Here is a 25,083-nt window from a genome sequence, read left to right on the forward strand (position 1 = left end):
TTTTTTACCTTTTTCTGTCATTCCCTCAACTAAGAGTCACATGAAGATAAAATGCTCACATTTGAAGCAAAATACAACAATAAAAAAAATCAATGGTACACAATTGCACCACTTTGACCCACCACACCCTCCATGGATACTACTTGTTATCATGACCATTATTTCACTAAACAAAAAAGTTGGAAATGGCTATAAGGATTATCTATTTTGGGTTCTGATATTCAGGACAAGAAACAGAACGACAGAGACAGAGATGTGTGTCATTTATTTTGAGAACAAAACATTCAAGTTAGATGAATAATTTAATTACAGATTAAAACAGATTTTCCAAAGTGGGGGGAAAGCCCCAATAATATTTCATCAGTTCCTCTGATCAATACTGATCAATCAATCTCTTGAGAACTTTCCAAAGGATTTCAACTATCGGATTTTATTTTCCATATCTACTTTATTTCCATCCTTTTCCCATGATAAATCTATCCATCATATCCAAAGCCCTTTCTGGTTGGTCATAAGGCAAGATGTGTCCGCCTCCTCGAACAATGACCTATGAAATTACATATAAAAAATAAATTAGAGATATCCCAAAGGAATGGGTGGAAAAATGCTCCCGGACATATTAAATAGCATTATCTATGGAACTCTGTTTTAAAATCTTAGTCACTACCTATTATCTGATCCTTATTTAATAACTTGTTCATGCAAAGCAGATACACAAACAACCACCTACAAATCTCACCATTTATGTTAGAAACATATCCATAATAAGCTTCAAGGGCTGTCCTTGAAGAGCTCTGGAAACTTCAGATGATACAGAATACAGTTGCACAGGCTGTCAATAGTGTGACTATTCGGCACATATAACACTTCATGAGCTGCATTGGTTGCCAGTATATTTTCAAATTAAATTCAAGGTGCTAGTTGTCACTTTTAAAGCTCTCTGTGACTTTGGAAAAGGTTAACTGAGGGACCATAGAATCCCAGTTGATTCTACCTGGGCTCTGGGTCCCATCAGTCAAGGAACGTCAACTTAAGAAGAGATGTGTCCTTTCTGCCATAGTTCTTGTCCTGTGGAACATTCTCCCTCCTGAGATTAGAATAGCCATAATCCTTTTGAAAGGCTTTGAAAACTTAGCTATGTACCTGGCTTGTATGTAAAGAACTCTGTTTCCTGGCTGCATTGACACCAAAAGATTATAATATCTCTTGGCTATTTTTTTGCATTAGATTTTATCTATTTTAATTATTTTTATGATCATTGTCCAAAGTTGCTGGTTTGCAGTGGGCAACTATACAAATTAAACAAATACAGGGGACATGGGCAGCATAAAAATTTAATGAATGAACAAATAAATGATCTACAAAGCTATTCTTAGTTGCATTAGTAGTATTAGTACTACCAGTGCTACTAAATTGGTAATACTTGTATTAGTAATTGCCTTCACAATATATAATGTGAAGCCATAAACCACAGTTTACAGGATCAATGTTTTGTTACACACACTGTTCCATAACCAGACAAATCAAGATATGGCCTATTCCAATGTGTGATTCCAGTGATACTTCAAGTTTATTTCCTCTTTTCAATTAACATTGCATAACCATACATAACCAAATCAAATTAAAATGAGATTGGCATAAGGGAAAATGAAAACAATGAAAATGAACATTTCACAAGGAAGAAAACCTCAGGCCTCACACACAATTATTCATTCACTCATTCAGTAAGAGAACACATATCTATTCTAGACAAGTTCAAATCACCAGGACCAGATGAATTACATTCCAGGGTTATGAAGGAACTGGCAGATGTAATCTCAAAACCATCGTATCACTGATCCTGCAGCACTGGGAAAGTACTGGACAACAGAAAGAAAAAAGAATTGACACAGTTCCTATCTTCAAAAAAGATAAAAACATGGATTCAGGAAATTACCAGTCAGCCTGACGTAGATACCTGGAAAGATTCTAGGAAGGATAATCAAGTAACAAATCTGCAAACACTAGAGGCAAGAAAAGTTATAACCAGAAGCTAACATGGGTTTGTCAAAAACAAATCATGCCAGACAAATCTTATTTCATTCTTTGATAATGTGACTAAATTAGTGGATTAGAGAAATGTTAGGGACATAATTTATTTGGGCTTCAGTTAATCAGTTGACAAAATAGACCACAACCTACTTCATGGTCAGCTTAAAAAATGTAGGATGGACAGCATCACCATCAGATGGAATTGTAATTGGCTGACCAACCACACTCAGAGTATAGTCCTTAATGGAAAGAAGTATGCAGTGAGGTACCCAAAATTCTTTCTTAGGCCCAGGACTCTTCAACATCTTCATAATTGATTTAGATGAGGGGATAGAAGGGCGAACTTATCAAAGTCGCCAATGAATCTGGTGGAGATAGCCAACATGTAAGAAGATAGGTTTAAGATCCAGAAGGATCTTGACAAAACATTGGGCTGTAAACAACAAAATGAAATTCAACGATAAGAAAAGTGAAGTTTTATACTTGGACAAGAAAAACTAAATGCACAAGTATAGAATATGTAGTACCTGGCTCAATAGCAGTAACTGTGAGAGGGATCTGGGATTCCTAGTGGAGAATCACTTAAATATGTGTCAGCTGTATGCTGCAGCCACCAAAAAAGCCAATGCAGTCCTAGGCTACATTAACAGAGGATAGAATCAAAATCATGTGAAGTGTTAGTACCACTTTTATTCTGCTTTGGTAAGTATTCACACTTGGAGTACTGCATCCAGTTTTGGTCACCATAACACACACAAAAATGTTGAGATTTTAGGAAAAAGTGCAGAGAAGAGCAACAAAGATGATTAGGGGACTGGAGGCTAAAACATGAAAAACGGTAGCAGGAACTGGGTATGTCTAGTGTAACAAAGAGCATGATAACAGTATTCTAATATCTCAGGGGCTGCCTCAAAGAAGAGAAAGCCAATCTATTCTCCAAAGCACTGAAGGCAGGTCAAGAAGCTATGAATGGAAACTTATGAAGGAGAGGTGCAACTTAGAAATAAGGAGAAATTTCCTGACATCTAGAACAATTAATCAGTGACACTGCCTCCAGAGGTTATGGATGCTTCATTGGAAGTTTTTAATAAGAAATTGGACAACCATTTGTCTGAAATGTTATAGGGTCTCTTGCTTGAGCTGGAAGTTGAACTAGAAAACCACTGAGATTATTCTGTTATTCTGCCTTTCTATTTGTGTACTGCCAAATCAATGTTTCCTCACTATCTTTACAACAATCCATTCAAAACTCACATAAATAGCTGAAGCTGTCCCTTCACTTGAACCAGATTTTGAAACACATACTTATTTAAAATTGCAGTGATCAAACTCACTTGAAATCATTTTGACCTCTATTCTAATGCTTCAAGACTTCCCTTCTATTCTGCAATCCACGGACAACTATCAGGAGATAATGCTAAACATCTTATAAATGCCAGCAATGTCATTCAGGCTTGATGGAACTGCGAAAGCTAAAGTTCCACATGTACATATACTTTCTTGGGGGAAAAAAAGACTAGACAGTCTCTCTCTGTCCAGAATTGGAAGAAAGAGTAGAAAAAGAAAAAAAACCTAACAGGATTCAATTCCAAATGGTATTTATGCGCAAACAGAAAGTAACAGTAGAACTCACAGAGAAAGAAATATTTAAAAGGCAGAATATATTTCCCTAAAGGATTTTAAAAGCAGAAACCAACTCCGCCCCCAAGTCTCTCTGTCCCAAACAGAAAACAAGTCTGCAGAATTGCAGATGTGATAATCTTGTCAGAAAGACTGGAGTCAGGGAACTGGTATTAAGAAGAAAGATCCCTAGAATCAACAATCCCTCACACCAAAAATCTAAGAGTCATCACAATCCCAGGGAAGCAGGATTGACCTTTGAGACATAATAGGATTAGCCCACCACCATCAGAATACCAGAAAGGCACACTCAGACTCAGGTCAAAGTTCATGCCACAGGAACAACTCCAAACAAAAGGCTCAAGAAAGTATAAAAACCCACTCCCTACATGTGTTCTCTCTCTCTTTTCTTCCAGAGCCATCTTTCTGTCTGGCTCTCCTCTTCAATAAACTGCAACCTTCTTTCTAAAGCAGTCGCCACGTTGTTTATTCCCGGCTTGGACTGAGCCATGATGAAGACTTTTCCTTCAACAAAAGATTGTATTGAGCATATACCATTTTTATTCTCTCTCTCTCTCTCTCTCTCTCTCTCTCTCTCTCTCTCTCTCTCTCTCTCTCTCTCTCTCTCTCACTCACACACACACACACACACACACATCACCATCATCATCCTAGTTGTGAAATTATTAAATGAAACAGCAATGTGTGTGGTAAAGACCTGAATTTCTATGACAGTTCTTATACAAACAGAAAAATATTGTGAGACTGCTGAACTTGACAACTGGAAGAAGGAAGGAAAAACTAATAGGACATAAGAAAAGAGAAAGCATATTAAGCAAACAGGCATTTTTACTTTACTAAATTCACAACTATACTTTTATAAATGAATCAGGAATTATTTTAAAGCAAACCCCAATTGGATTTGGATTGTTTATTTGGCTTGCTTAACGAAATAATTTATTTGAAACCATGATTTAATTACGAATTATCTGAAACAGAATGGTATCATGGATTATTCATTCTTCCAAATGCACAGAAGGAAAACATATGTGACCAAGCCTTTTGCATGGGACTCTATGCAAAATTATACTGAACAGTAAAGCATTATTTTTTAAAAAATAAATAAATAGTGGAATGGTAGAAGAAAATAGCATATTAATCCAAGAAGTAACTTTGGGATAGAGAGGCTTTTTATATGCTTTTTAGTTGCTGTTGTCATAGGTGTATTTTATTAACTACCAATCTCAAGCTAACATTAACTTCTATTTTGTGACCTTTTTATAATATTAAATAAATTTGATTTTAAGTAGAGTTTTGATTGCTTTAATGCATTCACTTTGGCTAATTCAATAAACTAAATTATTTCATTGTACTATAATTGAATACATCCTTATTTATTTTATATAGAACCAATGTAAACTAGCACATTTTTTATATTAAGGTCATGTGGCAGGAAATTTTTTCAAAGCTTAAGATTCTTAGTATAAATTAATAGTAAATGTTTTCTTTTGAAACAGCAAAGACTTATCTTAAGTTGATTAGAATCTTCTGCAGTTGTTTTGATATTAAGACTGCATTAGCCATACTTAAGTGTCTAAAGAATACCAGTCAGAATCCCAAAACAGCAAAACGTATTTCTAAGAATTTGTGTTGCTGATTGAGAATGTATTTTTTTGTGACAAGCCAATGCACAATAATAGCCTGTCAAAGGCATATCATTTTTTTTGTCTAGAGTTAACAGTAGTAATTCTGATCAATTGTCCACCCTAAGGGAATAAGAATAGAAAGAAGATTTGGTAAAATAAATTCTTGTTGCTTCTCACATCATTAATCAGTTTGGGACAGAGAAGACTGCATATGTGAGTCAGTTTGGTCTAGTGTTTAAGGAACCAGGCTAGAAAGCTAGAGACCATGAGTTCAAGTCTTGCCTTAGCCAGGAAAGCGAGTTGAATGACTTTGGGCCAGTCACTTTCTCTCAGCCCAACCCACCTCACAAAGTTTTTGTGGGGAAAATAAGAGGAGAGATGTGTGTCGGTTATGTTTAGATATGCCACTTTGAGTTATTTGTAAAAATAATGAAGGCAGCCTACAAACAAATAAATAAAATAAACTATCTACCTCTAAAATTCTTTTCTCAGTGCTTGTAGGAAGGAAATTAAATTAGATTCTAATTAGATTAGAGTCAATCACATGCAATGAAAGAAGTGGCACAGTATTTCACTTTGGCACGCTTAGAAGTAGTCCTCATTTAGTAACTATTCACAGTTACAACTAATGAAAATAACTTGGCAAACAATTCTTGCATTTACAGTCTTTGCAGGTTTGCAAAGCAAAGCAAAGCTGAAGTAACAGCATAAGCACAATTGCAGTGATTTACTTAGTGATTGCTTTGCTTAGTGAACAAGTTGCCACTCCCATTTGAGGTTGCTAAACAAGGACCTTTTCTTCACTTCATTTTAGAGAAATTCCTGGGACTAGAATAACTTGTTGATATGTCTACGACAGGATAAATAACCAAGAGATAAATTATCTTCAGGAACACCTACTGAGGTCATATGCTGATTATAGACTGAAGAAGTCATCTTTTATTTTTCTTATTCTCTTCTGATATTTTGATATTTTTATTCTTGACATGTATTTTTATATAAACATGGAACAAACTTCCCACTCATTAGCACTGATGATGTTATCTAGTTGAGTAATGAAACATCTGCAAGCAAACAACTAAACTCAAGAGAATACCAAGGACTTCAGTTTAACCCTGAGTTGCACATATTTTAATGGATTTTTCCTTCCTTCCTTCCTTCCTCCCTCCCTCCCTCCCTCCCTCCCTCCCTCCCTCCCTTCCTTCCTTCCTTCCTTCCTTCCTTCCCTTTTCTTATTCCTTTCCCACAAGTTGTCAGATAAATGGGCACACAATCAGAAAACCTTATGCCTTCTAATAAAATGTGTTAGTTTAAAAAGATTCTATCAGACTCCTGAACCTTTGCTACCATAGACTAAAATGGCTCTCCTTCTGCTGTGTCATATTTAACCTGTTTTATTTTTCTTAGAAAATAGTTCATCTCACCTGATAGAATTCACCCACTTGGCGTACATAGCCAGCAACTTCAGGATCTTTATCATGTATTCGCCATACAATTCTCTCAGCATTTTTGTATTCTTTCACTTTGCCCCATGGCACAGTAGGCAGAAATCGTTCAGTAAGTGGAGCTGCCACAATGATATCAAGTTGCCCGTTGTATAAGAGAACCTGGAAGTCAAATGTAAATACAAAAACAAGCAAAGCTCAAAACAATATTTTCAATTTGTTTTATTGATTTTTATCAACCCCAAGTATTATTTTAATTATGATCGTTGTTGTTACTCTTGATTTTATGCTGTTATGTTTTTATTATTTTATTTTGATTTCTATGTATTTTTAGTCATTTGTATAGTAAAAAAGAATATTTGGATTGTCAATAACTGATAAATATTACATCAATCATTTATATCATAAATTTAATATTAAAGGAGCAAAAACTGCTGCAGAATGAGATCAGCCTAAAAAAGGGCATCTTGAGATCTAACACAGAGAGATCAGAGACACAAAACAAAAAAGCAGAAGCCTACATAATATGGTGGTTTCTGAGATGCACAATTTCTGCTTCTGAATTTGACAAAACACTAGCAGTTCCTGACAAGTTACAGAAAGGGTCCACTTTGCAGGAATCAGGTCCTTAACCTGCCTTCACTGGGTATCGGCAGCAGCTTCACATTCTTTTAACCATAATATGCATTTCAAGCCCTTGTCACTTTATTAATTCTAGAATACTATTATTTTTAAATGTTTTACCCATAGAGATCACAATGGCAAATCTTGTCATATACCAGTGGTGGCGAACCTATGGCACGGGTGCCAGAAGCGGCACTCAGAGCCCTCTCTGTGGGCACACGCGCTGTTGCCCCAGTCCTAGGCCTTCAACTGGGTTTTATAAAACTTTTTCGCTTTAGGCCTCCGCCGCCATGTGCAAAAAAAAAAAAAAGGTTCAATCAGTCAATTTCAACTTCTCGCAGGAAAAAAAAAGGTCTTGCAAAGTTGGAATTTATTGATTGAACTTTTTAGTCCACCCAGTCTGCCATTACCACCGCAGCCACGCCCACCCAATGGGCCATGCCCACCCAATGGGCCATACCCAGCCAATGGGCCATACCTACCTGGCACTCGACGATGCATAAATGGGTTTTGGGTTGCAGTTTGGGCACTCGGTCTCTAAAAGGTTCACCATCACCGTCATATACTATTATTATATTTACAGAGGCTGGAATGAACAGCCTTAATTGCATTAAAAATGACAAAATATTGTTCAAGAAATAAATAAGGATCTAAAAGTCTAATGTTTCTATTGTCTACAAGGGATTAAGCAAACTTTGTTTTAAATTTAAAATACAGAGATGGTATTTGAACATTTGGGAAGAATTTTAAAACACATAGATGAAAAGTTCAAAACTTTTAGCTTTAGCTCTACTTAGAGGCTAGGACAGAAATACAGAAAATGTCACCAACGTTATTACATGATCAGAAAGTATCTTTCCAGAACAAGCAAGATTAATGTATGCACAAAGATGGAAACATTTGGCAGTACCCACAATGAAGGAATGGTTGGTGAAGATGATGGAACTTGCTGAGATAACAAAATTGAGGTCTTTAGTCAGAGAAAGGACAATATCTACATGTATTGCTGACTGGAAATCCCTTATAGACTTTTTGCATAAAACAGAATAAAAACTTATGATTTATGGTTTAGATTATTAGACAGGATAAATTATAGAAAGAGAGTTGAGCTGCACCTATAAATTGGGAAATTTATAATTATACCTATAATTGCTGTAAAGAATGTATCCTTTTCCTTTTCTACCTTTTACTTTTTCCCACTTTCTTGCACTTTTAATTTTATTCCTTTTTCTTACTTTGTATTAGTTTGTATTAGTTTCTTCCTTCTTCAAAATCTTTAATAAAATTATGTGTATGTGTATTTATACATAAATATACTCTGTTTTCTCTCTCTCTCTCTCTCTCTACTTATCTAGACATAGTATCACAGCTGAAATCTATTCATTGCAGTTTATATAGTTTATACAGAAATAAACAGCAGAAGCAGAACATTAAGCCATTAGACTTTGCTATTTAAATGGAAGGGAAGATTGAGAGCAGATGTGATCAGTTCAGGAACATATGCAGAGGAGGAATCAAAACCTCAAGATGGCAGTTGTGACTGAAGCCCTGTCCTTTTTTAAACAATTAAAAAAGAGATAAGCCTTCAGTTACATGGTTATAGCTGCCATCTTGCCTTTTTTCTTTCCTTATTCCTAGGGAACCAGGTTTGGCCTAAAAATTCAGAATCATAGGCATTTCCCTTAAATCCTTGGATACTGCCCCATTGAACATTATTCAGTATCCAGAGACTAACATTAATGATACTCATTTCAAAAATATTAGTTTAAATATTGTTTTTACTATATTATTATTTGGATCATCTTTTTTCATGTGCAGCATTTTTCATGCCACCTCGAAGTGCAAGTGCAGCGCTTGATTGGAAAATACTGTGAATTTCCAATTCAGAATTAAGATATTTGAGTGTACATCATTTCAAAAAGGAGATTTTATTAATACCAGAACATACGTTGTTCTACAAAGGTGTCTTTCCCTTTAAATCTTATTAGACACTTCTATGACACATTGGCCCATTCTTTGATAGAAAGATAGCGTAATTTAATGTGATCAAAATGAATATTAAAATTTAGCATGACCATATTTTTTAGTCAAATGTTGGATGTTTCCATGGTCATTTAAAAAGATATATATATCATATATAGAAAGAGGATTATAGTGGCACATGAACTTCAGTAACAAGTCTTGATCTTCCATGACCTCAATAAAAACATTACATTTAATAATATGTTGATTATTATAATTATCCTTATAAGGGTAGAAATATTTTTACTAACCTATATGCCATACAATCTGCATTGTTTAATAATACCCTGTGAAGAATGCAGAAGCAGAAGTGAGATATTTATTTTTTCTATTTACATTTCAACTGAGAAATTGAGATGATTATTTGGAGAGGCCCCCTAATTTTATCTGTCTCAAAAAAGTCTTAGTAGATAGATGAGACTAAGAGAGAATGATTGATCCAAATTTAGTCACAGAGCTGTATGCCCAATGAGATTGAAACCTATGACTCCTCCAACCTAATTGCAATGTACTAACAGTAGCTCTGGGGTAAATAGATTCTATTAATAGATTTTATGTTTTAATTTTTTATTTAATATTTCATTTCCCCCCTATCCTTGACAAGGTAACTATCATGTGTCAACTCTGCAAATGAGCATGGCTACAGTAATTTTCCTTCTCATTCTAGGTTGCCACATAGAACGGAGGGAGAAGGGTTGCCCAGGTGCTTTGTTAGTCAAAATAATCTTTTGTTCCATGGGAACCAAGGTCATCGGCTGTTCCCAAGACTAGGAACAAAGTGTTGCATAAAAAGCCCGCCAAATAATCATATTGGGGAACATAGTTGCTTGCACAGTTTTATGGGTAGGACGTTTAAATTTGTATTGGAAAATTCTTACTTGTGTATCCTGATTTGATTTCACTCTTGACTTTGTAACTAATAAACAAGTTCTTTGAGGAATTTGCAATTAATTGTCTTTGCAAAACAACAACACACACACACTCTTTCTCTCTCTTAAAATAGTACACTTGTCTTCTATAAAAATACAATATCAGTCATAATAATGTTAAATATTCAAGTTTTAAAACTGATAAGTAAGAAACTCAACCTGGCATGTTACTTACTCTGTAATGATCCATTAAAACAGCCAACCAAGGTTTTATTGTCTTCATTACATCTTCAAGCAAATATTCCTCAACCACAGAACCATCATGGAAGGTCAAATTTCCAACGTGAATAGATTTTCTTATGTTTGGTAGTGATAATAGCTTTCCAAAATATTCCTGATCTTCAGGTTCCTGTTATTAAAATAATAAAGAGAAAGAACACATATAAAATTATTTCATCAAAGCAAATTCATGCAACTACATTTTTGATGATTCTGCTTTTCTTCTTATAGCAGCCAAGTGTACTTATCACTGTGTTTGTGAGAACTGAAACAATTGACCTTGCAGGTTCATGTTCAAGTTTGAAATGATGAAACAATTTAGTATTCGCCACTATTGCAAACAATTTAGTATGTTCATATCAATTAATTTTATAAGAAGAAAAAAGCCATCAGTTTGTAAAAAGATATGGTATTGAGTAATAAAAATGCAAGTTATTTGTTTTTCATTGATTAATGTAAATACACTAAATTAATTCTGATGCTGAAAAATACTTCACTAGTTGCTCTTTTAAATAAGAGAAAAAAAGTCTGCTGGACCAGATCTAACAGCCCAACTCATTGAGCATGCTGGCAACAGGATTTTTATACCATTTGCCCTCAATATCTTTTACAAAGCTTTACAATATGAAAAAAAATCTATGTAGACAACCTAGCCAATAGGTTTGACCACAAGTCTGGAAGAAAATAAATTCTTTCTTCCTTAAGAAGAATGCACTTCTGCAGAGCAAAACAGACAGAATGAATTAGGATGCTGATGAAGAGAAAGATATCTATGTTACTGTAGCTATAACATTGTCTTCATTGACTTCTTGACCTAGTAAAACACATATCTGGCTGTGAGGTCTTAAGCACCAAGCTCTTCACAATTCATCCCTGAGTTACAAATATTCTCTTCTATTGGTACTACAATTCTGGCCTTAAGAAAAAGAAGGAATCTTTCATGCAAGCCTTCAAAGACAGAACAAAGTAAATCTGTCTTATTCATCTAATCTAATTTTTGCAGAATGTCATCATGTCACTATCATTCTTTAAATGTGTACACATAAAGTGCATTCAGAAAGTATTCAGACCCCCTTCACTTTTGTCAATTTTGTTATGCTGCAGCCTGATTCTATAGTTGTTGAAATTCATTTTTTTCTTATTAATCTACATTCATAATGACAAAGAGAAAACAGAACCATGCTTCACTATTGGGATGATGCTGGGCAGGTGATGAGGGGTGCCTGGTTTCCTCCAGACACTTCAATTTAGAATTGAGCCCAAACCGTTTAATTTTGGTTTCATCAGACCAGAGAATCTTGTTCCTCAGAGTCTGAGAGTCCTTCAGGGGCTTTTTTGCAAAATCCAAGTGAGCTTTCATGTGTTTTGCACCGAGGAGAGGCTTCAATGTAGCCACTCTTTCATAAAGCCCAGATCAGTGGAGGGCTGCAGTAATAGTTGTCCTTCTGTAACTCTGTCCCATCTCCACAAAGATCTCTGGAGCTTAGAGTGACCATTGGGTTCTTGGTCACCTCTCTTACTAAGGCCCTTCTCCCTCGATTGCTCAGTTTGACCAGGCGACCAGCTCTTGGAAGAGTCCTGGTTGTGCCAACTTCTTTCATTTGAGAGTTATGGAAACCACTGTGCTCTTAGGAACCTTCAGTGCAGCAGAAAGTTTACTGTAGCCTTTCCCAGATCTGTTTCTTGCAATAATCCTGTCTCTGAGCTCTGCAGGCAGTTCCTTTGACTTGATGGCTTTTGCTCTGCTACAGTATGCATTGTCAGCTGTGAGGCCTTCTGTAGAGAGGTTTGTGTCTTTCCAAATCATGTCCAATTAATTTAATTTACCACAGGTGGACTCCAGTCAAGGTCTAGAAACATATCAGCAACAATCAAGAGAAACAGGAGGCACCTGAACTAAATTTCAAGTGTTGTTGCAAAGGGTCTGAATAATTGTAGAATCAGGCTGCAACATTACAAAATTAACAAAGTGAAGGGGGTCTGAATACTTTCTGAAGGCACTGCATATTTTCAATATGTCTGCCTTTTCTCATGAGTACTTACTTGGCACTGCATGAAATTGAAATAGTTGCTACATCCTGAAACAGTCTGAATATAAGAAGGAGTTCCAGTTTTATCACTATTCAATAGAATATCAAATACCTGAGGAAGAAAATCATATAAGTTCAACATGTTTATTTTCATTGTTGAGTATGTCAACTGTTTACTTTTCCACAGCTAGTAAAGAAAAGTTGGTAAAATATAATTGCACTAAAAAATACTAAAAGGAAGAGCCCTCCTTGCATCAAGATCCATCTGAATACCATATTTCAAATCATAAAAGAAAAATGTCCCAATCAAATGTCACCAAAATAAGTTGAGAGGAAATGTCATTTTGTTCCTTGGAAAAAGTATGGGCTGGATGAGCTGGGCCACTCAGTCTGACCCAGCAAAAAAATTTCCTTTCCTTATTTAAAATAGCAGCTACTGCAGTTAATATTTCATAGATTAAACTTGCTTGGCATGATATCAGCAAAAATTAGTGTAACAGAAAATTTTAAAATAAAGGTTTTTTTGCTCTCTTCTTTTTAAAAATGATTTTGTAAAATATGGTTGATTCATTAAATTGCTGGAATGCAAGACGCTAAAAAGTGACTCATGCCAGTTAATTGTGCATGGTAACCACTTCATTTTTTTTTCAACTGACTGAAAAAAATTAGAATACTTATTTATGGATATAAAAGGTATGATAAATATATCCAAGCATCTTCACAACGTCCAAGATTACTTTTCTTCCAGTTTCTATAGGTAAGAAAAAGCTTTAGGACATTTAGGAATCAACATTAAGAAATTAAAGCAATCCACAAAAGAGATGCCTATGTAAACACACACTCAAGTACTCAAGTTTGAAGGGAGTCCAATGTAAACTTTAGGGAAACATTGGAAAATGACTTCTCTCCCTTTTAGGTTGTTGGGTTTTTTTGCTGGTGCTGCAATCAAGTTTGTGACCTCCATATGATTTCCTTCTGACCCTTACTGTGATCAGATGCTTTTAATTGCTGAAGGTCATCATGTGAGCCTCTATGACTTACTTCAAAGGCTTCTTTCCATTTCTTCTGCTGGATGTATTGTTGTCCCAGATTAGACTGATTCTGGACATATATCTTCTGGTTCTCATCTACCAAGCCAATTTGATATAAGAATTCTGCATAGCCTCCCAGCATCTGATCAGGAAAATGAACTATATTAATCACGAATGTTTTCATTTTAAAAAGTCATTAAAAAGATTGAAAAGAACATTACAAAAGTAATACACTAGAACAAGCTAATGCTATACACTGACACTGTAATAAAATTTCAATGGCTTTTAAGCAGCCATCTTGCTAGGGTTGCATCTAATTTGCAATCATATATTTAAGGTTAAAAGCATTTGCACTGGCTGGATATCAATCAGGATAATGTTCTTTTGGGGCCTGCAATTTCAGAATATAAAAAATATAGAAATCATACCACTTCAGGGTCACAAAGACCGTCCCCAATGGCAACACCTTTGAAGTTGATCTTTATCTTTGCTGTAGGATTATTGCTATGAATATAATATCCAATGGCTGGCACATATTTTCCTGCATAAGACTAAAGATAATACATTGGTTGACTCATTAATATATAGGGGGTTATTTATACATTATCCAACTTTGATTAGAGTTTCTTATATCGTGTCTAAAGCAGTAGGCTGATACTCTTACTTAATCCCAATCAAGAGCTTCAGATGTGTGCAAATTTTAATATTCAGGCAATATTGCAACATCACATTAGGGAAGACTGTTACATTTGCTTACCACAGTGTCTTAAGAGTTCACATGTTTCTTTGGAAATAAAAACAGAAAACGATAATGTTCTGAGTTAAGTAATCAGTTTATGTCTTCTTAGTCAATTGGCATCAACAGAAGTCATTAAATAAATAAACATTTGCTTAAATAAAAAACAGAAACAGAAATTCTATTTATTGATTTGATTTGATTTGATTCACACCAAGCCATTATTTGTAGAGCTCAAAGGAGCATAGAGAATGCTCCCTTCTCCTATTCTCCCTATTTGAGAAAAAGCAAAAGACTGAGCCAGATTATCCAACCAGTTTGATACATAAAGGACTAGAATTCATAGTTTCCCAGTTTCTAGCCCAGCATCTTAACAATTAACCAACTAGTATTTTGTTTCACAAACACTGTTTGCATCATGTCTGCAAAATGGGTGAGAAAACATGTATATAATTGAACTATTTAGTAGTCATTTGAAGCAACTTTTAATCTTTTAGAAATGAAAACAACAGGATTTTTTATCATTAAAGGCAAAAGGCATAAAATAAATTCATGTTATTTACATGTCCATCCTCTTTTAGTGTTGCTGTTGGCAAAATTTAATTTAAAAAAAACCCTTCCAAGACAAAATCTGTATAGTCAGAGAAACAAATACCCAGTGAAAACAGTATCTCTTGACTATAAAACATCACTTGTGTTAGCAATTACTAGCAACATTAAACTGCTGAAAAAATGTATTGTTAGAGCTATTATATCCAATATATATTGGGTATAATATATTGCTCCAAATGTTATCTCAGATGTGGGAAAGTTTTCTTTAAAAGATAAATATTAGTAGAGCTATTTACAGTACCAAAAAAAAATTATATTTCTCTGGTGAATAGATAATCAAATGCAAGAACTACTGGAAAAAGCTGGTAAAACAACATAGTTGCAAAATTGAATTTAAATTATTTATGTTTTAAGATCAATGCTACAAGTTAAATTCAGAGGTCAAAATTAACCTCGGTGAAAAATCTGGAAAAGAAAGAAAGAAAATAACTTTGTTTTCAACCCTTGGTTTGTAAAACAAGAAATAGGACTACTTACAATTCCCTTGCTTGATGTTTTTTATGGAGCTACCTGTATTATTTTACAAAGTTTAAATGTGACTTCCTGTGTGTTCACATGCATATATGCTCCACAGCTTGCATTGTTAACAATAAGGGTAACTGAAAAAATTACTGCCTTTCTTTTATTTGTTCTGAGCGTGGTGGCGTGGTTAGAATGCAATATTGCAGGCTAATTCTGCTGACTGCCAACTGTCAGCAATTCGGCAATTCGAATCTCATCAACTCAAGGTTGACTCAGCCTTCCATCCTTCAAGGTCAGTAACATGAGGACCCAGATTGTTGACAGAAAATATGCTGACTCTGTAAATCGCTTAAAGAGGGCTGTAAAGCACTGTGAAGCGGTATGTAAGTCTAGGTGCTATTTACCTTTCTTGTAGCAGAATTGATTATCCTCCCAAAAAGTACTCTTAGGTGGTTTCAATGAAACTTCCAATATTAAATAACTTTGATCGGAACTGATAAATCAGTGCCATTCAATAAAAGAGAGTTTAATTATTTTGCTATGTAAGTACAATTCATTATATAGCCTTTATTAATTCTGCTTGCATGATTGCATAATAATATCACATTTTCAATTAGAACAGAAGACTTTGAAAATTTTGTTGAGTGATCAAATTCTCTGCCTAGAACTCTTGCTGGTTACTGCCTATCAACAATTCTATTAATTAATAGAAGTTTTATTTCTTCTTTAACATTTATACAGACATTTAACATACAATAGAACAGGGGTGTCAAACTCGCAACGTCACGTGATGTGTCGCGACATATCACGACTTTTTTTTCCATTGCTGGCAATGGGGTGGATGCGGTTTTGGCATGACGCATCCGGCCCGTGGGCCGGCAGTTTGACACTCCTACAATAGAATATGGTTTGTAAGTAAAATAGAAATTTACACTCTCAAATTGACAAACGTTTAAGCAAACTTACTTCTCCTGTTGCATAGAAGTCATTTTTCTGATAATGAGGAAAAAGCTGGAAAAACTGAATAATCGCACTGAAATGCATATATAGTATCAGTTAATACACACACTGAGAAATGTAGTAGAAACTCAGAGCTCATTTTAATGTGAAGTCTCATTTATTTAATCAATGGCTGCACCTTTAAAAATACAATCTGACATCTATCTCTGACCGTATGAACTATTACAACCATTGGTTTAGGGACTGTTCAAATTAATAACAGCACTGAAAAAAGTGACTTGGAATTACTCCAGACATTTATGATCACTGCAATATCCCCATGGTCATGTCAAAATTTGGGCATTTGGCATCCATCACATATTTACAATGGTTACAGCATCCTCAGGTCATGTAATCACCATCTGTGACCTTCCCAGCCAGCTTTCGACAGCAAAGTCAATGGAGGAAGCCAGATTTGCTTAATGACTACATGGTTCACTTAACATCTGCACTGGTTCACTTTACAGCTATGATGAAAAGTTGGGCATGACTCACTTAACAACCACCCATTCTTAGAAATCGATATTCTGGTCCTACTTTTTGTCATAAGTGAAGATTACCTGTAAATATTAGAGTTACGCAACTCATTCAAAGAGATCCTTCACAATGTGTTAGCATGAGCAAAGCACCATTTCTTGAAGTAGTAAAGCTAGCCATATCCTATGGAAGTATTGAATGACTGCTTTGAAAGCTGTCCTGGGCTATCTATATGTTTTTAACAGTGGGATAATCCATGCACAGATGCACACATGCATATATGGACAAGCAGGGATACATGGATGCCTGGAAGCAGTGAAGAAGCTGCTTTAATACTTTAAGGATTGCTGCAAATGCTTTGCACAGCTCTAGTAAATTTTCTAAATCTTTACAAAAAGTTGAGTAGGGCTTACTTTTATGAAAAAAGGAAACATTCAGCTTTAATTTACCTATACAAATCTCTTCCTACATCATCTTCATTCTTCGCATATCCTTTCGGATCATCGGTAAAACTGAAGCCAGTTCCAACCTGATAGTTAAAGAGAACCAGGACATTGAGGAACAAAGAATTTTAGTTTGTTGCTGATGTTTTTCACATCAAATAAAATTTAATTAACTATATAGTTTCACCTACAGCAATGTTAAATTTTAATCTGGTTTTGCACTTAGTCTATGTTCATGTCTATTCAGAAGTCAATTTCATCAATTTCATCAATTTCATCAAGACTAATGGGCAAATTTCTAAGCTAGTAAATTGTCTGGATATTTGTTTATTTTTTACTATATTGTAAACTGCTCAGAGTTGCCTTGAAGTGTGAGATAGAATGAAAATAAATTTAAGGATAAGAGTAGGAGTGGAAGGAAGGAAGGAGGAGGAGGAGGAGGAGGAGGAGGTGGTGGTGGTGGTGGTGGTGGAGGAGGAAGAGGAGGAGGAGGAGGAGGAGATAATTTCAGATTAGAAAATCTGGATTCCCAACTTTCTCGTTTTTTTTCAGGCATAACTTATGTGAGTCTTTTTTCTTATGTAGTAGTAATAAACTTTTAGTTGTTGATCAGAGTGTTGATAGCTGGCTATTAAGTCGGCTGTTGTTTCCTTTGCTGCCAAGTCTTTGGCTCCTAAGTACCTGATAAGCTGTTGGTAAATCAGCACTATTGTTGCTGACAGAAACACTAGTCTAAGGGTACTGTAATTTGGGATGCCTACCAATACCATGAGGCTATTCCTACTATAAAGAACTGATGTTCAAGTTTATATTTTAAATAGAACATTATTTATTCTTAACTTACTGGATTGTCAATATACAGCATGGAGAACTTAGAGGTCCAAGGAAACTTTCGTTCAGTCACTATTAAAGCAAGCAAACCAAAATAAGTTTTCAGCTATCATCAATATACCAAATTGTGGAAATCTGAGGTGAATTCGGCATACCAAAATACATTTTGGATATGTCACACACACCGTCCCAAAATAAAACTGCAATGTGTGAATAATATAATTCCAAGTATTATAGGATCTGGGCTTTAGACCCCGATCCAATGCTTTTATCAATGATGCTAACATAAAATAACTTATGATCAATTGTTTGATACGTTAGCCTAAGTTAACATTTCTAATCTAATCTATATTGTCCTTGCGATTATTGGATATATGGAAAATGCACTGCAGGTAGTCCTCAAATAACTGGCCTGGGGACCAATGCAAATATGGCATTCTGGAGGTGAATGATGGATAATGGATTAGAAAACACCCCACCTCCTCTTTGTGTGCACATTGCTCCCTTCTTCCCCATTTTAGTTAATTTGATTTTAACTTAATTTTAAAGATCTCTATTATAGTTTCGACATTTTATATGCCATTTTTACTAAATGATTGTAAGCTGCCTAGAGCCGCTTATATGGGCAGCATATAAGTTTAATAAATAAATGAAATAAAGTTAAGACCATAATTGAGCCTGCAATTTTGGTTACAAGTCAGGACAGTTGTAAAATGGATTACCATGCGGTGGACCTGATTATACAATCATTTTTGGAGCAGTCATTAAGCAAACACAGTGGTTATATAAACCAAACCAATTGTTTGCTTTGGGGCGTGATTTGCTGAAAACTGGAAGAAAACACAGGCTTCTGACAAAAAAAATATCATCAATCATGGTCATGTGGCTACAGAATTCTGCAAATGGCCATAAATCTGGGCTGTTTGCCAAACATCCAAAATGTGGTCATGTGACTATATGGTGAGGTTTGGATGTTGGAACTATGAAACAAGGTTATAAGTCCCATTTTCAGGGTTTGTTGTAACTTCAAACAAAAGACTGTCACAAGTCAAGGACTACCCATATTGGATCAGTTTTCACTACTAATTCTATTTTAGTTCATGTTAGTAAATTAACTAACTTTCAAGTTATTTTTATTTCAGAATGATGTAACATGTCAAGAATAACATTTAATTTCAATTAGTCTGTATTTATACAATATCTTCAACTATGTATTAATACCACAATCCATGCATCTAGGATTTTAAATATAATTTTGCTGTATTTTACTTCGTGGGGCTCTTTATTTCTTGCCACTAAAAAACAGAGACCTAGTAATATCTAGTGAATATATAGGAAGCATTTGTGCTTATAAATTTAAAAGATATTATTTTTAAACTGACAAGTTTTGTAAAGAGAGTTTTAGCCATATTTCATCTCAAACATAAGTACTAACTTTGCATCCATTTCCTTACTTACACTTGTTCAGAATAGGAAATCTATATTTTGCTATTAAATATATTTCACTCAAAAATAGAATTACAAATAAAATTTGGTAAAAAATGGTAAAAAATGAATATTCAAAAGTAAAAATATGTGCTTATATTCCCATATACTACACTAGAAACAAATCAAATACTTGCAAGAGAGATTCTTCTGAACAACATATGGTCCATGTTCAACAAAGAGGCCAAACATAGATGTTCCTCCAGGTCCCCCTTGGAGCCAAAGTAGAACAGGAGTCTTTTCTGGCTGAACCTGAAACCATACGAACAAAAAAACCTGGAATTATTCTTGAAATACTGCATTTATTTTAACAGATTGTAAAAAAACTGTCACAGTTTTATTTTACTTTATTTGGTTTTCCATATGGTTGTTATCAAACTGAATGTGAGGGTTTTGGGCTACCATTCTGAAATAAATATGTACTAGACTTTTCAATACCTAGTTTTAAATCAACTATCTCAAACACCATGTTGAGACAGAAATAAATTCCCATCCAATTCCCATCCAGGTGTCCAAGTGAGCCACTCAGTTCTATTGAACTGCTGCGCTATCATCCCCTCCACCACAAAGAGCCTGCAAGAGAAAGGTAGTATGGACAACCGTGGGATCTGGCAGGGTGAGACCTGTGAGCCACCAACACAAAGCTTTCACTGTGTCCCTGCACAACAGATACAGTGCCCTTGCTGACCTTAATAGAGATACTAAGGTGGCAGGTCAAGGTAGTTGTGATGATAATAGCTCAAATGAGCAGGGGATTGTGGTCCAAGACGAAGAACTTGTTTTGGATAGGAGAAAGTGTGTATTAGGTATTACACATCAGTCATGCAAGAAGAGCAAGGTATCCAAAAAGAGAAGCCACCTTCTGGTTGCTGATTCAATTATAAGAGATGTAAATTTAGGAAAGAATACAGAGGTCTCGAAAGAGATTAGGTGTCTTCCAGGTGCTACTGCCAGCAGGGACAAGAAGCGTATTTTTAAGATAGTCAAGAATGTCAGCAAGGACTGTGAGGTTGATGCTACTGTACATCTTGATACGAACGATCTGTCCCAAAGATATATTCTCTGTGCAAAATGATTTCCAGAGGTTGGGGCAGGAACTTATCAGGATAGGCTGTATTCTTACTTCTTTAGAGGTTTTACCAGTGTATAAGGAACAAAATGGAAAAGGCCAGCGTATAGCACAATTCAATATGTGGCTAAAGGAGTGGAGTAAAGGGGAAGGCTTTGGATATATTAGTCACGATGTCAGCAGCTGGTCCAATGAAAAAATGTACAAAAGAGATGGTTTGCATCCATCAAAGAAAGGGATTGATTTACTCGGCTATAAATTCACAAATTTTCTGGAGGAATATTTAAACTAAACAGCGGGGACAGTGAGCTAATTGGTACAGAACATCCCTGTCCTCGCCAATCTAAAAATTATAGGGCTATCAGTGCATGTAACATAGATGTGTGTGTGGACAAGAACATCAGGCTTGCTGTCAAGCAAAATCAAGCTTTTAATAGTGAGTGCCACACAAAGTGCACTAACCAAAGAGGTGGTAAGACAATAAAGAAATAGGCATCACACACGTTATGTAGGAAGTAAACACAGGGACAGTCATAAAGGACTCAAATGTCTATACACTAATGCGCAGAGTATGAACAGCAAACCAGGTAAACTAGAAATTCAGGTTAATGAGGGCAGATATGATATTGTTGCCATTACGGAAACATGGTGGGATGAAACCCACAAATGGAACACACAGCTAGAGGGATTTAAATTATTTAAAAGAAACAGACCAAATAAAAGAGGAGGTGGAGTTGCTCTCTATATAAGAAATAATTACATCTCTACAGAAATAGAGCACAGCAATGATGAAAACTGTCTTGAATGCATTTGGGTTAATATAAAAGGGGGGGAAATGACATTGCCATAGGTGTATACTATAGGCCACCCAACCAAACAGAGGAAATAGATGAACTTTTTGCTAGTCAGCTAACTAAGGTATGTAGGAAGCACATCACAATAGTAATGGGGGACTTTAACTACCCTGATATCAACTGGGAGACACCAGTTGAGGCACCAAGTGGAAGATCAAACAGATTCCTGACAAACCTTGCAGACAACTTTGTCTCCCAAAAAGTAGAGAAGGGAACTAGGGGATTAGCCATTTTGGATCTAGTTCTCACTAACAGAGATGAAATGATAGAAGGTGTTGAAGCCATAGGAACCTTGGTAGGAAGTGATCATGCAATATTGGAATTCAACATTATGGCAGCACAAGCAATAGAACACAGTCAAACTAGAGTCTTGGACTTCAAGAGAGCTAATTTCAATAAACTTTGAAAGGGTTTGAGAAGGATTCCATGGATGAGAATCCTCCAGGGGAAAACAACTCAAGAAGCTTGGGAAATTTTGAAAAGTGAGATAATAAAAGCCCAGTCTAGCACAATACCAACAAAGAGGAAAAATAACAGCTCTCAAAAGAAACCAGCATGGCTGCATAAAAAACTGATAAATTGAAAGATAAAAAGGACAAGTATAGAAAGTGGAAAGAGGGACACATAGCTAAGTCAGAATATCAGCAAATAGCCCGAGCCTGCAAAGATGAAGTGAGGAAAGCTAAGGCTCAAAATGAACTAAGGCTTGCGACCAAAGTCAAAAATAACAAAAAAGCTTCTTTCAACATGTAAAAAATAAGAAAAAAGTGAAGGAAACGATTGGTCCATTAGTGGGTGAAAGTGGCAAGAAGGTGACAAGCAACAGGGAGAAAGCAGAGTTATTTAACTCATTTTTTGCATCTGTCTTTACAGAAAGGGAAAAAACAGACCAACCTACCAAAAATAGTGCCATAAAAAACAGAATAGAAACGCAAGTTAAGATAGGCAAGAAAATGCAACTGTTACAAAAAAAAGGACTTTGCAAAAGTTCTGTTTCCTTGAATGAATATAAAGAAAAGTTCTTGTTATCTTCTTAACAATTGATCCAGTCACTAATTGTGATAAAGGAAACAACTTCTTATCAAATGTTTATGTATGCTTATGTCCAGAGGCAGAAATACCTCAATACAATGCTCTGTCTGTGTCAATTCTTCTTTTATAAAATTCCCAATGGAAAAAGTTAGTCTATATTTATCTACTTTTAGGTAGGCTGTAAATCCTGCTTTGTTTAGACTAGTCTTTGATGGGTTTTGAGGTAGTATCCTACTCTCTAAATGTTTCAACATGAATTGCCCTGTTCTTAATTTGATTGTTTTGATAAGGGAATGTTTTCACAGCTGCACAAAGCGAGAAGGAACCTTTTGGGCAGAAGGGAGATTTATAAATATTTAAAAAAATCAAACACCTGCACAGTCTTTAGCTGTTTATATTCAGAGAAAACAAAGTAGGCAGATTTTATAGTGAGAGAAAAGGAACAGAAAACTATAAATTGATGTTCCTAAATAATATGACCAGGTGGAACAGAACTTGATTATCTGCACGAAATTGTAGACTAACAAAATTTTCTCACAGGTAAATTAGCATAATAGAATGCAGTGTAACTCCAAAACAATGTCTCCTCCAGAATTTCTATGTGCTGCAGTCTGAAGATAAAAATAATAAAACCCTAAGCAATTTCAGGGGTACTTATTTCATTATTCTTTTTTCATGGGCATGTGAGTAAGTTCTGGGGAAAAGCATTCAAATTCTCCTCTAAATAAAACATTATTACTGCCAATCCTTTTTTTCTTTTCTCATATCCATTATATCAGATGGACTATAAATGGAATAAACTCAGGAATATTGCCACCATCATCATACCACCTGAGATTACAACTGCATTGTTAACAAAACAATGCATGTTTTAACTTTAACTTGTACTGGTATTCTTGTTCAAAATTATATTTTTACATATCCCGAGGAGACTTAAAATTTGCAACATGCTAATATGCCTTTAAGAAATGTAAATCAAAGGACTTACTGGCGTAAGCTCACAGTAATTCATGCCCTTTGCAAATAGTCCTCAATGGCTCGGTTCACACATGGTATCAAAGTATATGATGGCTTATTTGATTATGACTTAGCAATCTATGTGAACCTCAGCTACCATGGTTTTTTAATCATGGCTTATAAGTTAGCACAATAATCAGATATTTGCAGTATTTATTATTTGTATCTTTGAATATATACATATCTCTCACTACCATTTTTGGTTTCAAACATCCATAATTAAACAACAGATTGTCATTATGCATCTAATCAGTAAACAATTTCAAAATATTTTATCGCAGCTTTCCAATATACATGGGGGGAGGGGAGCTCAATCACATTATTCTTTCAGATAAATAATAATAAAATAAATCTGAGATCGTCTTTTAAATTATCTCAATGTTACATTCAAGTTTTATTTTGTCTAAGCATCATGAGTACATGCATGTATCAAACTAATTGAATGTGCTTTACTTTCCCAGCCTTTAACATATTAACATTATGTTATTGACTGTAGAAGCCCAGGACTTTGTTCTGATATAAATCTATTCATAGCATAATAGAGCTACAGTAATAAAGAGATAATCATTTATCCAAAAATGATAACAAAAGAATAATTTGTCTAAAAATGATAAATGATGATATAGTGTTTCTTTTTAGCACTTCTATGGGCTTAAGGTTCCTTTAAATATCAGAGGTACCCCACATCATATACAGCAACTGCCTTTTGAACGAATACCTTTCTAATCTTATCTTCTAGTTTCAAAAGATGAAAAATATATTGTACCCACCTGAGCAGGAAAGAACCAAAAGAAAAGGTTGCTATTGTGAGTTTTGTTGACTGTCAGATAGCCTGAATAACTCTTCACATGGGGACCTGGGAGATGTTCCACTAGGCTTAATTGCCTTCCTTTGAAAGAATGATAAATCACTGTCATTGTCTAAACTTCGAAAGATTGGCCAAGAATGCAAGAATATATACGATATATACGATATATCTGACTTGTGCATACAAAGTTTAACATTTTTAGCCCTCCAATCATTCTAATGCATGGTTGTTTGGCTTCTCTGGATCACACTGAGTGAAGGAGAATCGTCTTGGGCCACTACATATAATGTAGTTAATGTATATAAATAACAAGCTTCCTTTATCTTTTTACATGTTTTTATTATTTTGTGGAGCCACATAAGCTTGCAGGATATGCGTTGGACACGACTACTTAATGTTTTCACAGAAAAAATTAATTAATTAAAAATAAATAAATAAATAAAATAAATAAGTAAATATTTTATTTTTTATTATTATTTAATGTTTGTACCACTTTTTTAAATTTTAAATTAAGGAGCAACAGTGAAAAACATATTGTACTCTGCTTCATTTAAGTATTACGATCTGGGTTGTTTATAAATACACTTTCTCTTGCTGTAATGGTGAATTTCAAAAAAATGCTTGTTTAGGTCCCAAGAAAGACAAAATAAATGAAAAAGCC

At 35.0% G+C, this 25,083-nt stretch overlaps 1 protein-coding gene across 2 annotated transcripts in view; it reads right to left on the reverse strand.

The window, feature by feature from the left end:
* Positions 1-246: 246 nt before the first annotated feature.
* Positions 247-25,083, reverse strand: part of CPVL (carboxypeptidase vitellogenic like) — a 39,977-nt gene continuing 15,140 nt past the window's right edge. For both annotated transcript variants that reach the window (XM_015810600.1, XM_015810599.1), the window contains 11 exons: positions 24,385-24,503; positions 19,780-19,894; positions 18,171-18,229; positions 17,333-17,412; positions 16,374-16,440; positions 14,026-14,148; positions 13,608-13,739; positions 12,580-12,678; positions 10,493-10,666; positions 6,722-6,904; positions 247-547 (listed from right to left, as the gene is read on the reverse strand). In XM_015810600.1, coding sequence (XP_015666086.1) covers positions 449-547; positions 6,722-6,904; positions 10,493-10,666; positions 12,580-12,678; positions 13,608-13,739; positions 14,026-14,148; positions 16,374-16,440; positions 17,333-17,412; positions 18,171-18,229; positions 19,780-19,894; positions 24,385-24,503 — 1,250 coding nt within the window. In that variant the 3' untranslated portion in view covers positions 247-448. The remainder of the gene's footprint in view (positions 548-6,721; positions 6,905-10,492; positions 10,667-12,579; positions 12,679-13,607; positions 13,740-14,025; positions 14,149-16,373; positions 16,441-17,332; positions 17,413-18,170; positions 18,230-19,779; positions 19,895-24,384; positions 24,504-25,083) is intronic.

The sequence above is a fragment of the Protobothrops mucrosquamatus genome, unplaced genomic scaffold (assembly GCF_001527695.2).
Source record: "Protobothrops mucrosquamatus isolate PMUCROS unplaced genomic scaffold, P.Mucros_1.0 scaffold12, whole genome shotgun sequence".
NCBI lineage: Eukaryota > Metazoa > Chordata > Lepidosauria > Squamata > Viperidae > Protobothrops > Protobothrops mucrosquamatus.